Source organism: Haliotis cracherodii, unplaced genomic scaffold (assembly GCF_022045235.1).
Source record: "Haliotis cracherodii isolate W230 unplaced genomic scaffold, xgHalCrac1.p SCAF_11, whole genome shotgun sequence".
NCBI lineage: Eukaryota > Metazoa > Mollusca > Gastropoda > Lepetellida > Haliotidae > Haliotis > Haliotis cracherodii.
This window is the reverse complement of record NW_027266266.1, coordinates 6268144-6282874: the sequence shown is the minus strand read 5'-3', so window position 1 is coordinate 6282874 and position 14731 is coordinate 6268144. Positions and strand designations below refer to the sequence as shown.

Below are 14731 nucleotides of genomic sequence, written 5' to 3'. Positions count from 1 at the left end.
TCGCTGAACGAAGTGTTGATGATGGACTAATTGGTCATTACGACAATTATGTACTTTGACAACGGGCCAGGCAAACTGTGGGTCAATAGATTGAGCAACGACCAGTGCTCCGTTTCACAATATAGATTGTCGCGGGAACAGTTTTCTGAAAGGGAGACTTTGTTCGGTGTAATTGGCAGTCCTAGAAAACCTCGGCTCAACTCGGTTTATTCCGCTACCTACATAATACCCACAGGAGCAATGGAGTAGTGATATTCACCGTAAACCGTATCACGCTCGATCCCGCCGCATATAGTTCTTATAACAGACGGTGCTCAGTTCCTACCAAAAGCTATAGTGATCATTTTTTAAGTGAAGTTGATGTTTTCCGTAGTTTTTTTGTACAATGTGTATCATCGACAGAATCTGGGGTCGGACCCATGAGAACCCGACTTTGACACAATTTGTTTACAAGATAGCTTTAATTTACGCTTAGATGTCACGACCACACTTTCAAATCTGGATCTTCTTTTACGAATATGTGAAACGGTTAGCCCTCAGGTTGCAATGACTCTTGGTCATTTCATGCACAAAACAACAGTTATTTGTCGAAACGAGCGAGCATGCAGCGCAGCTGTCAAACAAGAAATCGCGGTACAGCTTTTGCGTGATTATTTGGGGCTTGGTACATCAATGTTCACGTGTTGATCGTGATCTTGCAGCTAATTAACGTAGCGTACCACACATCATGGCTGTCTTTACTTATCTTAGATTTGAATATTTTCTGTCAATCAGCATCATAAACAATGGCAGTATGTACAGTCGTTTGGGGTCATGCTAAATCGCTTTGACAAACAGTCGACACAAATATTGACAAAATCAATTTCGTGGTGGATTAGATATGCGTACATTACGTTAATACAGGGGGAGGGGGAGGGAGAGAGGAGAAAATCTTTGACCACTGGTCTGGAATGTGGCTGCAGGCTTTAACGTCTAATGACACTAAGTGGTTGCACAGTGAGATGACATCAAAGTGTCAAGTCAACGTGTTGACCGCAACACCCTCCATGTTGACAGGTCGCCTAGCTCTGACCTTGTAAAAGATTCAGAAATCAATGTATGGGTTGAATCGTAGTAACCATGACACCCACGTACGCCGACAAGTGTGAGGTCAAGGAATCCAAGGCCTAACGCCGCTTTTAACAGTATTACAGTTATATCACGGCGTGTCAGCTTAATGTGGGAGGAAAACCCGAAGTGATGAAGGTCTCAGACGTTTACCACTTCGGTGAAACCCACGAGCACGGGTATGGTGCTGACAAACCTAGAAACATAGTCGGGGCGAACCGGGATTCGAACCCACAATCATAGGTTTCTGGCGTGGCCAAGGGACGCAACTCTGCACAGCGAATCGCAGCGCCTTAGACGGCTTGGCCACCCGTGCCCCATGATGAGGATGATGATTATGAAGATGACATAATATACTCTTCAAAAAAAAAGAAACGCACAGGTAGTATGGAGTTCATTGAACCTGACTACACAAAAAATCCGTTATATGAATTGGATATATGTTATCGGAAAATGTTGGTGGCCTGATATTCGACAAACGGTACGTCAAAACGCAGCCATTGACGATTTGCAATGTCTTAAACGGCATTGTTTTCACACTTGTTCAAAAATGTCATGGAGGAAAACAGTAACGCAAAATGCACGTTCAAGTTATGGCATTCATAACTTGGCTTTAAAAAGGCAAGCATGAGCCAATAATTTGTCATTCAATTGTCAACATTTTTCAAGTTCGAAAATGCCGAGACTCAGCGCTGCCGATCGGAGCATCGCCATAGGACGTGACCAAAGAGGGGAATCGCAGTCTGCTGTTGCATGCCACATGTGACTATCGAGCTCCAAAATTTCATATTTGTATCTATGATGTTAAATTAAATATATCGACTTTATTAGGTGTAATACATTTACTAAAAATCTACCCGTGCGTTTCTTGAAGAGTGTATATCTGCACAGTACTTACTCCACACAACGCATGCTTATAGCTTCTCTAATTATTACAGTGTACATTTAATTTTCATTCTGATCTCTCTGGGGAGAATACATTTGATCACCAGGTACATTATGTAGGGACGAGGATTGGACAATTGCAACGTTGTCACCCACACCCTATTGTAATTGTAATTTTATCACGAGCATCAACGTTATTCAGATCATTATAAGTTTGCTATTTCGTATTACAGAGATATGACGCATTTTCAGCGTCCTTTAGCTACAAGTATCCACTGGTCCGTGTTCGAATTCTTCAGACCCCCGAATTGGATCCATGGTTTTTCAGCACCATACCGTGCTCGTTGCTTCCACCTCCGTGATAAACATCTCTATATATGATTTTATATACTTTAATAATACTAATACTTATTGTGTGATGTGTTTTGTTATTTAAAACTTATGACAGTTTTAAGTGTACGATATACCTGGTCATGTTTGGACTACAGGGCACTCTTGTTTCCAGAAAAAGAATATATAACTAAATAGATCCATTTTTAATACAAGTATATATCAATTGAACGTTCAGTCATTTCTCAGATACATACGCATAGACGGACGCACACACGCATCAACGCAACTGTGCACGCACGCAAGAGACAACCTACGCCCTAAACCATCCACCCACGCTTCCTTTTACATTACTTTACGAGACGCACGCACGCACGCACGCACGCACGCACGCACGCACATTTGACTATTGGATATTCAGGGTGGGTAGGGGAGAGGGGATTTTGTCTGGAAATCTTAGATATTTCTTCAGATGCAAAACCAGATATTTTTTAATTAAAACTTTGAGCCAGAATAATTTTTGAAGCAAAACACCTTGCAACAATGCAATTTTCGTCTGGCAGACAGCTTCACTTGTTTTTATGAATCTGAAGCATAAATGACTTTTTCAAGAATTTTCTGGGACAATTATTTTTTTTAGATAAAATCCCAGCCTCCCCCATCAGAATATAAAATGGTCGGTTCCAATTTTAACTATTAAAAATTGGACTGGTTGTTGATTTTACGCGTTATAACTAATCCCACGCAGGCAAATTCATTCATTACTTAAACATGTAAACGCCTTTTATGGTAGAAAGTAGATAGAGGTCTTATTATTAATTTAGGAGCTGTAAGACGATATGATCTTAAATCATCATTCATGCAACACCAACATATACTTTGCACAATCAAAAACACAAATTATTCAATTTGGTTTTCTTCCGTATTTCTTCGCTCACAGGCCTGTAGTACATTGTAAATTGAACGATAACAGATTATCTAAAGTCATTATCATCCTGTGTCAATTACCAAATATGCACGACCCTAGCCTTGTCCCTAAATAATTATGTTAAATAGTTCCAAGCTTATGATTGGATAAAGTATGACGATTGTGTGACAAGAGGGATGACTTCAACTTTCCAATCGTCAACTTTCCCTTCATGTAGAGCAATATTCCAGCCGCCCCAGGCTTTGGTGTTTACATCTCGAAAATGAGTGATGCTCTTACTAGATGGATGCAGATCTCAGTGACGATACTATTTGCAATGAGAAATCGAATGATATCTGTTAAAATTGAAATTATGTATAATTTAGCGATACGCATAACCTACAGGTCTACCCAATGTATACATGTTTACTAGTATTCTTAAAAAATGGTGCGTGGTGCGCACCTATATACATACACCTACACCCCCACCCCCAACCCCAACCCCTACCCCCTCCACACACGAACGCTCGCTCGCACGCTCGCAAGCACGCACACACACACACACACACACACACACACACACACACACACACACACACACACACACACACTAAAGGCAAGCTATTACAGCATTCGTTCGTTGTGAATACAATTTATCATCCAAAACTGGCTCCCACAGGAGATATCGCTTGGATGAGATCAAGTGATATCTACACTGTAGATATCGCTCAGTGAAATTACATCACAATGCTTTGCAGACCATTGTGACATCACTGGTTACCATGACGTCACAATCAAATGACATCACTAATGGCTCTGCTACTGAAGCTGTTAGCAGTACTTTTTACACTGAAGACACTGCTAATTATTGTCTATAAATAGAAAAAGTTGGAAGAATGATGTTGGATGATGAATAAAATCATACCCTCATGTCTTTTGATATAAAATATATTTGATATCAAAAGACACTCGGGTGAGATTCTCTATTTATTGCCCCTTTCACGACTTGAACCTATTATTTCTTCACAACCATTTGGTTCAAGGTCCAAAGAAGTGTTTTCAAATTTACGACGAACGTATACAAAGCAACAACAACGAAATGAAACATGGCCCTGACATCATGTTTACTCGACCGATGTTTACATAGGTTCTTAGTGTCAGAGGAAAGAGTCAACATCATGGTTCACGCATGGTCACCGCTAGAGCTGGTCACAAGAAGCAATGCCCATTCCTGTCTGAGCCTGCTTCAACTCCACACACAAACACTGTGTTTATCAGTGTAGTCAAAGTAGCTTACTTCGCGAGGAAAGTAATCTTTCAGTGACGCCGATTCAGTCAGACGTGAAATGTGTAATTTGTACATATTGATGTTTTATCGTCTACCCTGCTGGTCAAGATGTTGTTAAATCGGGGTTTTGTCCAGGATGACCGCTCAAGTACCCCATTCTGTGTGGGGGTGACCTTGGACTAATAGCTGAGTCTTGGTGGCTGCCAGACAACATCCCTCCCTCTCTTGGTATCAGTCACGTACGCTGGGTGCGGAGTCACGATATGAGGGTCACGCAAGATTGCAAGGTAAATACAAGGCTTTGTTTGGCTTTTTTGCAATATTCCAGCCAATAGTCGTCGGAGGATGCTAAGAATTATGTCTTTGAGGGGCAATTAAAAGTGATACACATAAGGAAGAGAATTTATGAATGTCAACTTCATCATTATGAGGAACACAACGTTTCGGAGTATATCTTACCGAGGCAATGACGTTAGCTGACTTTAAAAGACCAGGACCCGGTTGTATCAAACTTTAATGATGCATTAACGTGTCATTAAACCTTCATTAACTAATGTATCATTAAATCCAGTTGTACTAACGTTTTAATGACGTCGTGGTGTCATTAGCGCGTCATTAACTTAATGAAGGTTCTGGGGCATCATTAGTGTGTCATTAACAACAAACATGGCCGCGAACATATTGTTTGAACGCTTAGGACGCACAAGGAAAGACCGTGTTTTCAGAAAACGAACTCAACACCTCGAATCCATGAGCGATGAAGAAGTAAGGGCACGCTACCGTTTTGGGAAGGCAAGCATCAGATATGTCTGCGATCTTGTGAGAGATGAATTACAGCCCAAATCTGCAAGATCGCACGCACTAAGTGTTGAACTACAGGTAAATGTCGTCAATAGAAACTCAGCTAGTTTGAAAAAAACATATTATTATAGCGCCACATTTATAGCGGCAATCTTTACAATGAATGAAAAGCACTTCTACGTGGGTCAGCTCACTGGTCTGTGTTGGTAAAGTCTTATGTGCAGCCTAATGATACCAACCTTGTAAATATATTTCACAATAGAAAGTAATGTAAATTCATGGATCCCTTTCACTTCACTCCAGAAAGATACGTTTTCAACTTGGCGTTGTCAGCCATGATCAATTTCATAAGGGGGAGTTACTCTAATGACTTAAACTAAATGTGTCGTGCACACTGAAGAGAACAGTTTTGCGTGTTCGATTCCGGCCAAAAGAACCTTTTGATTAATTAAAGCATGCACATCTTATATCAATAATTAACACTTTACTTAGTGAGACATAATGAAAACGCAGCCAAATAAATAACAAAGTGGATATAAGTATTATGGAAATATTTGAAAATTTGTCAAACCTATCATTAGCCTCTGTATAATCATTTTATCAGGTTCTGGTAGCCCTACGTTTCTTTGCAAGTGGAAGTTTCCTACAAATCACTGGCGACACAATAGGGATAGACAAATCAACAGCCTCACGAGTTGTGAGGAAAGTTTCCCTTGCCATTGCGTCTCTTGTGCCCAAGTTTATTACCTGGCCGTCCGAGAGGGATATAGGCGACATTAGAAAGGAATTCTACAATATATCTCGATTTCCTGGAGTGATCGGATGTATCGATGGGACACATGTACGGATACAGGGACCATCAGACAGCGAACCTGCCTTTGTCAATAGGAAAGGCTACCATTCGATCAACGTTCAAGCAGTGTGTGACAGCCAAGGTGTGTTAAATAATTTTTTTATAATAACAAATCAAATGTCACTGTTAAACCTGTGCATGGAGCATAAACGTCTCCCCTTCAAAGTCACAAGGACAATATGTTTACGACCCTGACACCATTCACGTTGTTAAACGAAATAGCTATCAGACAAATCTTTATAGAATGATATGATTTCAGCATTTGTTGTTTAACGCCGCGATCAGCAATGTTTCAGCTATATTGCAGTGGCTGCATTATGAACCAAGTTCGATGGTAATATTGACTTATATTAACATTGACCACATTTGTCTCGTTCTGTAGGTAAATTTACTAACTTAGTGGCGAGATGGCCAGGCAGTACGCATGACAGCCACGTGTTCAAGATGAGTAACGTGCGGCAACACCTGGTAACTATATTTCACAGGTGCTTGTGCTGTGTTGCATAATCTGGCGATAATTCTTCGTAAACCCATGCTGGATGTTGATGGAGAGGACGACAGTAACATTGAAGGGCAATATACAGGTCCCGAAGATGGACGGGGCATCCGTGATTATATCACAAGGCACTATTTCACTAACTGAAATGATCAAACTGTCTCTGCTTTAATACAACTATACAGAAGAATGCAGAGATACCATCTGTTGTCACTGAAGAAAATAGTTGACAGTGTTCGCAGTATGTATTTGCCAATGCGTGCAAATATAATTTTTACAAATATTTAACCAAAATCTTTTGCGTGCACTTTTGTCTTTTCGTGTTGAATCAAAGGGATATAGTTTCCGAGCTTTGTTTAACTAAAATTTAGATTCCTGCGTAAATATTGTCCAGTGTACACAGTGCACATTTCCCTTCAGAAAAAATACACCTAAACGCTACACGGATACAATGAGTTTGAATTTGTTGCACAACGCCAAGACTTCACGGTAAGCGTGTAAGGTTCTTCTGACCTGACCGAAGAGGTTTCAATCTAAGGGATGGGCGAGTAGAGAAAGGACTTGGCACTACATGTTTGTTAGCATTGCTGCAAGAAGTAAGATTCCAGTATTAATTAATACGACATACTCTTCGATGGACACGATTTGATTTCCCCCCAGTCTGGACCAAAGGCCTGAAAAAATACATTGTTTTTGGATCATGCGAGTCTCCGTGTGTATATACAGTGAATGTTACGCTATATACGCGTGTGTTAAAGGCCAAAATTAGTATGAGTGTTTCAATCTAAGGGATGGGCGAGTAGAGAAAAGGACTTGGCACTACATGTTTGTTAGCATTGCTGCAAGAAGTAAGATTCCAGTATTAATTAACAGGACATACTCTTCGATGGTACTAATGTCGTCATGTAATGCAGATGCGTCGACAGACACTTCTCCTTCTGGGTAGATCTGTGTGCTGGAACAACTGGGCACAGACGCTTCCTGAGTAGGGACATCGCAAACATTTTCTTCTAAAGCCCGTGCTAACAGGTGTAATGTCGAAGGAGAGCCAATTACATCGGCGACTTCCGTACCTGCACACACATAGTTTTTTGCGCACTTATTGAACATCAGTTAATAATATAATTAATATTTTTACACTGTTAAAACGGGAGAGGTACGGCACCAGGGTTATTATCATTTGTTTTATTACCAAAGGAAATGATATATTAGAATTGTATGATATATTTGTGTGATGACACGACCTATTTTATGTCTGCAGCCACCTTCAGAAAAATGACTGCTATAATGTGAAATATTTTTTCAACCAATTTTCGTTGTCATAAGAAAATTCTCTCATGAAAAGTATAAATGCTTCACATAAAATTTGCATTTAGAGACGAAGAATGTCAAGATTTGAACTTAACATCGAAAGACACAACATGAACTTCTTGGTTTGGAATAGGGGTAATGAGAGTTGCCCCCCCTTCTCTTTCCACAATGGCTGCCTGTCGGAGAACGGATGAGAAATACCATTACAAATGTAAATATGCACTGTGTATTTTATCACACCCTCCAATTTAATTGAAAGTGTTGTCAAAAAGGTTGGTTAAATGTTCTTTTTTCATTTCCTTTTGATTAATGATCATCAAATCATGTGCAATACCCGATTCCCCATAACCTTGTTCAACGTGTATGAACAGCTGATTAGGCTACTAGTTCGTTGTATCATGTAAAGTACTTTTTTAACACTTACAACAGTTTGTGTATCGATATTTTATTGAATGCACGCGACATACCCATTTGCATCACTAGATCGTCCGATTCGATGCCCGTGAGTCCAGTGAAACTGGGACATTCCTTGTAAATGTCGACTATCTTTTCACTCGTCGTGGAAAGTGGGGCAATACAGGGCCCTCCCCCGGTCTTCCTCATGTCCAGCTGTCTGTTACTGAATTCCCTGTTGGCCGTCTGGTGCATGTTCGTCCATTTTGTTTTTATTTCTTTTGTTGTACGCTGACAAACACCGAGAGCGTTAACTTTGGAAGTAATGTCTGCCCAAATAGCCTTCTTTCTTTCGTGGGTGACGGTGCTACACAACTTACTGTTAAGTATGGAGATGTGTTTCTCCACCAACTCGGCAATAAGCTGAATTTCGGAGCTGTCGAAATTCTTGTTTCTATTCCTAGGTTTAGGTTGATACGATGCCATTTTGACAGACGACCGGAAGTAACGCGTACGTGTTTACATCAAGGAATTGTGGGAAATATTTAGGGGAAACACCGAATTTAATGACAGGTTAATGAAGACACTTACATTAAGGCATCATTAGATAATGATATGCTAATAAACGTTTGATACAACCGATTTTAATGATGCCATTAACTAATGGTGCATTAAGCATTTAATGTATCATTAGGGTTTAATGTAGCCATTAGTTAATGAGGCTTTGATACAACCGGGTCCAGATGAGTTGTTAATAACCAGGACCCGGTTGTATCAAACTTTAATGATGCATTAACGTGTCATTAAACCTTCATTAACTAATGTATCATTAAATCCAGTTGTACTAACGTTTTAATGACGTCGTGGTGTCATTAGCGCGTCATTAACTTAATGAAGGTTCTGGGGCATCATTAGCGTGTCATTAACAACAAACATGGCCGCGAACATATTGTTTGAACGCTTAGGACGCACAAGGAAAGACCGTGTTTTCAGAAAACGAACTCAACACCTCGAATCCATGAGCGATGAAGAAGTAAGGGCACGCTACCGTTTTGGGAAGGCAAGCATAAGATATATCTGCGATCTTGTGAGAGATGAATTACAGCCCAAATCTGCAAGATCGCACGCACTAAGTGTTGAACTACAGGTAAATGTCGTCAATAGAAACTCAGCTAGTTTGAAAAAAACATATTATTATAGCGCCAAATTTATAGCGGCAATCTTTACAATGAATGAAACGCACTTCTACGTGGGTCAGCTCACTGGTCTGTGTTGGTAAAGTCTTATGTGCAGCCTTATGATACCAACCTTGTAAATATATTTCACCATAGAAAGTAATGTAAATTCATGGATCCCTTTCACTTCACTCCAGAAAGATACGTTTTCAACTTGGCGTTGTCAGCCATGATCAATTTCATAAGGGGGAGTTACTCTAATGACTTAAAGTAAATGTGTCGTGCACACTGAAGAGAACAGTTTTGCGTGTTCGATTCCGGCCAAAAGAACATTTTGATTAATTAAAGCATGCACATCTTATATCAATAATTAACACTTTACTTAGTGAGACATAATGAAAACGCAGCCAAATAAATAACAAAGTGGATATAAGTATTATGGAAATATTTGAAAATTTGTCAAACCTATCATTAGCCTCTGTATAATCATTTTATCAGGTTCTGGTAGCCCTACGTTTCTTTGCAAGTGGAAGTTTCCTACAAATCACTGGCGACACAATAGGGATAGACAAATCAACAGCCTCACGAGTTGTGAGGAAAGTTTCCCTTGCCATTGCGTCTCTTGTGCCCAAGTTTATTACCTGGCCGTCCGAGAGGGATATAGGCGACATTAGAAAGGAATTCTACAATATATCTCGATTTCCTGGAGTGATCGGATGTATCGATGGGACACATGTACGGATACAAGCACCATCAGACAACGAACCTGCCTTTGTCAATAGGAAAGGCTACCATTCGATCAACGTTCAAGCAGTGTGTGACAGCCAAGGTGTGTTAAATAATTTTTTTATAATAACAAATCAAATGTCACTGTTAAACCTGTGCATGGAGCATAAACGTCCTCCCTTCAAAGTCACAAGGACAATATGTTTACGACCCTGACACCATTCACGTTGTTAAACGAAATAGCTATCAGACAACACAACACTGTGTAGCACACTATCAAACTAATTGTATATTTTGTAATGAACTCTTAGTAACATTTCAAACATGAGGATGTCGTTTTCATTCATGGTGCATCAAGCTATCCAACTCCAATCGGAGCTTCTTGTTCATGAGCTCAAAGTAAATGGTTTGCTGAATGACTTTCTTTTTCTGCTCAAGCAAAACCTCATACTGCAGTCTGGTGATGTGTTCCTGTTTGACCTTTCTCTTGGTGACACGATTTGATTTCCCCCCAGTCTGGACCAAAGGCCTGAAAAAATACATTGTTTTTGGATCATGCGAGTCTCCGTGTGTATATACAGTGAATGTTACGCTATATACGCGTGTGTTAAAGGCCAAAATTAGTATGAGTGTTTCAATCTAAGGGATGGGCGAGTAGAGAAAAGGACTTGGCACTACATGTTTGTTAGCATTGCTGCAAGAAGTAAGATTCCATTATTAATTAACAGGACTTACTCTTCGATGGTACTAATGTCGTCATGTAATGCAGATGCGTCGACAGACAGTTCTCCTTCTGGGTAGATCTGTGTGCTGGAACAACTGGGCACAGACGCTTCCTGAGTAGGGACATCGCAAACATTTTCTTCTAAAGCCCGTGCTAACAGGTGTAATGTCGAAGGAGAGCCAATTACATCGGCGACTTCCGTACCTGCACACACATAAAGTTTTTTGCACACTCATTGAACATCAGTTAATAATATAATTAATATTTTTACACTGTTAAAACGGGAGAGGTACGGCACCAGGGTTATTATCATTTCTTTTATTACCAAAGGAAATGATATATTAGAATTGTATGATATATTTGTGTGATGACACGGCCTATTTTATGTCTGCAGCCACCTTCAGAAAAATGACTGCTATAATGTGAAATATTTTTTCAACCAATTTTCGTTGTCATAAGAAAATTCTCTCATGAAAAGTATAAATGCTTCACATAAAATTTGCATTTAGAGACGAAGAATGTCAAGATTTGAACTTAACATCGAAAGACACAACATGAACTTCTTGGTTTGGAATAGGGGTAATGAGAGTTGCCCCCCCTTCTCTTTCCACAATGGCTGCCTGTCGGAGAACGGATGAGAAATACCATTACAAATGTAAATATGCACTGTGTATTTTATCACACGCGGCAATTTAATTGAAAGTGTTGTCAAAAAGTTTGGTTAAATGTTCTTTTTTCATTTCCTTTTGATTAATGATCATCAAATCATGTGCAATACCCGATTCCCCATAACCTTGTTCAACGTGTATGAACAGCTGATTAGGCTACTAGTTCGTTGTATCATGTAAAGTACTTTTTTAACACTTACAACAGTTTGTGTATCGATATTTTATTGAATGCAGGCGACATACCCATTTGCATCACTAGATCGTCCGATTCGATGCCCGTGAGTCCAGTGAAACTGGGACACTCCTTGTAAATGTCCACTATCTTTTCACTCGTCGTGGAAAGTGGGGCAACACAGGGCCCTCCCCTGGTCTTCCTCATGTCCAGCTGTCTGTTACTGAATTCCCTTTTGGCCGTCTGGTGCATGTTCGTCCATTTTGTTTTTATTTCTTTTGTTGAACGCTGACAAACACCGAGAGCGTTAACTTTGGAAGTAATGTCTGCCCAAATAGCCTTCTTTCTTTCGTGGGTGACGGTGCTACACAACTTACTGTTAAGTATGGAGATGTGTTTCTCCACCAACTCGGCAATAAGCTGAATTTCGGAGCTGTCGAAATTCTTGTTTCTATTCCTAGGTTTAGGTGGATACGATGCCATTTTGACAGACGACCGGAAGTAACGCGTACGTGTTTACATCAAGGAATTGTGGGAAATATTTAGGGGAAACACCGAATTTAATGACAGGTTAATGAAGACACTTACATTAAGGCATCATTAGATAATGATATGCTAATAAACGTTTGATACAACCGATTTTAATGATGCCATTAACTAATGGTGCATTAAGCATTTAATGTATCATTAGGGTTTAATGTAGCCATTAGTTAATGAGGCTTTGATACAACCGGGTCCAGGTATCGTCGGAGAATACTAAGAATTAAGTCTTTTAGGCATTTGGGAGAACATCGGTACATGACATTTTGTTTGGGACAGTAACTTCTGTTATTCTTTGTCACGACATTCTCAGAAACACTTCATGCTTCTTCATCAGGTGAATCAGCACAGAAATATACACCGCGACACTGAAACATACACCAACACTGAAATATAAACAAACACTGACATATACGCCAACACTGAAATATAAACAAAATCAAATCACAAAAAGATTACTCAAATATAAACCAACACTGAAATATACACTGACACTGACATATACACCAACACTGAAATATACACTGACACTGCAATATACACCAACACTGAAATATACACCGACACTGAAATATACACCAACACTGAAATCTAAACAAAATCAAATCACAAATAGATTACCAACGTCTTATATAGTATGTTACATATTATTCCTATTTGCAAACAAGAACTTGTACACCACAAGAGTGTGCTCATTGGGAACATCATCACGAAATTAGATTTAGCTGTCGGGACCTAACAAGTCGTTAATGTATGTTATCGCTTCATCAGGAATAACCTACCGTGTATACATGAGATAAGCTTCATTATCAATTTCAGAACCCAAACTATTAATACTTTTATATCAGACAGCATTTCTAATATACGATTTACTGAAAAATTAAGAAAATTTGCTAATATTATAGCAATCGATTTCATGAAATTAGTGTTGCCATGCATGGCTCTATAGTAGAAAGATCTATGGATAAATGTGCATTAGAAATTGACACTGAGATTTGAACTTATTTGATTTGTTCGCTATATTAAAACTATCACCAATAAACCTATACATAGCCGGTTATCAAGTGAACGATAGTATCATATAATGATAAGTGTCATGGAAATGTTCGCTAAAATTTCACTCTTTCGAAAAATTAACAAATAATGCTATTTATATTTTCTATGAACGACTTCAGCTTGATGACTGGATTATGTTGGTGCGACAACATCGAGGTTAATGACACTGACAGCTTCAATCAAATTTCACCTCACCAAACATTCCCTTTCGTCATGAGCGTGTACGCCCCACCTTTGGACGTACACGCCCGTAACGAAAAGCAAAGTTCGGTGAGGTGAAATTTGATTGAATAATAATAAGAAAAATAAAAGCGACAAAACCCTTTCCATATCCAATAGAAATCTGTGCATAAAGCAGAGTCGATTGCACGTTTCCGACTATATCATGACCATGTGTTTACGAATCACTATCAAATAGTAATGATACCAGGTGTTCGCGAAAAGGTGAGAGTATCCTGTCCCACCGGTGGCATCCGTCACCAACAACATTAATATCTAACATTCCCCAGCCAGTAAACTGGCAAGCTGCCGCAAGCTGCAATAGAATGTTAGGTCACTTCTCTTTGTGACCAACACGCAGGACACTTATTGACATTCTATTGACAATCTATACCCGACTGACCAGCTCTGGATACGGCTGACCAGCCTAGAATAATCGACAAAGCAAACCATCACATCGACACTTGCATGGTAGGACCGGCAATGTTATTTTGGCATTTTGGCATTGTGTGTTCAATGTTATTTTGGCATTTTGGCATTGTGTGTTCAATGTTATTTGGGCATTTTGGCATTGTGTGTTCAATGTTCTTTTGGCATTTTGGCATTGTGTGTTCAATGTTATTTGGGCATTTTGGCATTGTGTGTTCAATGTTATTTTGGCATTTTGGCATTGTGTGTTCAATGTTATTTGGGCATTTTGGCATTGTGTGTTCAATGTTCTTTTGGCATTTTGGCATTGTGTGTTCAATGTTATTTGGGCATTTTGGCATTGTGTGTTCAATGTTATTTTGGCATTTTGGCATTGTGTGTTCAATATTATTTTGGCATTGTGTAATCAATGTTATTTTGGCATTGTGTGTTCAATGTTATTTTGGCATTTTGGCATTGTGTGTTCAATGTTATTTTGGACAGTACGTTCACCAGTAAAACAATATAGGCAATATCCGTAATTTCCTACCAGCTACATCACTTACAGATTATGTACTGACTATTATTGTATTGAATGTGGATGCATTCAAAAGTAAATGATTGTATTTTCATTGTCTTCATGACGTCATATGGCTTTGCTAAGTTGTAAAT

At 39.3% G+C, this 14731-nt stretch overlaps 2 protein-coding genes and 1 long non-coding RNA gene across 3 annotated transcripts; 1 reads left to right on the top strand and 2 right to left on the bottom strand.

Moving 5' to 3' along the window:
• Window positions 1-5328: 5328 nt before the first annotated feature.
• On the top strand, window positions 5329-6629 carry LOC139455314 (uncharacterized). The gene is made up of 3 exons (XR_011652472.1): window positions 5329-5396; window positions 5923-6253; window positions 6554-6629. It is a non-coding gene; the product is annotated as an uncharacterized lncRNA (long non-coding RNA).
• A 562-nt stretch (window positions 6630-7191) lies between these two features.
• On the bottom strand, window positions 7192-8857 carry LOC139455313 (nuclear apoptosis-inducing factor 1-like). Its single transcript, XM_071236864.1, has 3 exons — window positions 8446-8857; window positions 7548-7740; window positions 7192-7341 (listed from the first exon to the last, which is right to left on the bottom strand). Exons 1-3 carry the CDS (start codon window positions 8855-8857, stop codon window positions 7278-7280), a joined length of 669 nt encoding a protein of 222 aa, XP_071092965.1. The 3' UTR covers window positions 7192-7277.
• A 1753-nt stretch (window positions 8858-10610) lies between these two features.
• LOC139455311 (nuclear apoptosis-inducing factor 1-like) lies at window positions 10611-12565 on the bottom strand. Its single transcript, XM_071236863.1, has 3 exons — window positions 11908-12565; window positions 11008-11200; window positions 10611-10801 (listed from the first exon to the last, which is right to left on the bottom strand). The coding sequence occupies exons 1-3, from the start codon at window positions 12317-12319 to the stop codon at window positions 10612-10614; spliced, it is 795 nt and encodes a 264-aa protein (XP_071092964.1). The 5' UTR covers window positions 12320-12565; the 3' UTR covers window position 10611.
• Between the last annotated feature and the right edge of the window lie 2166 nt (window positions 12566-14731).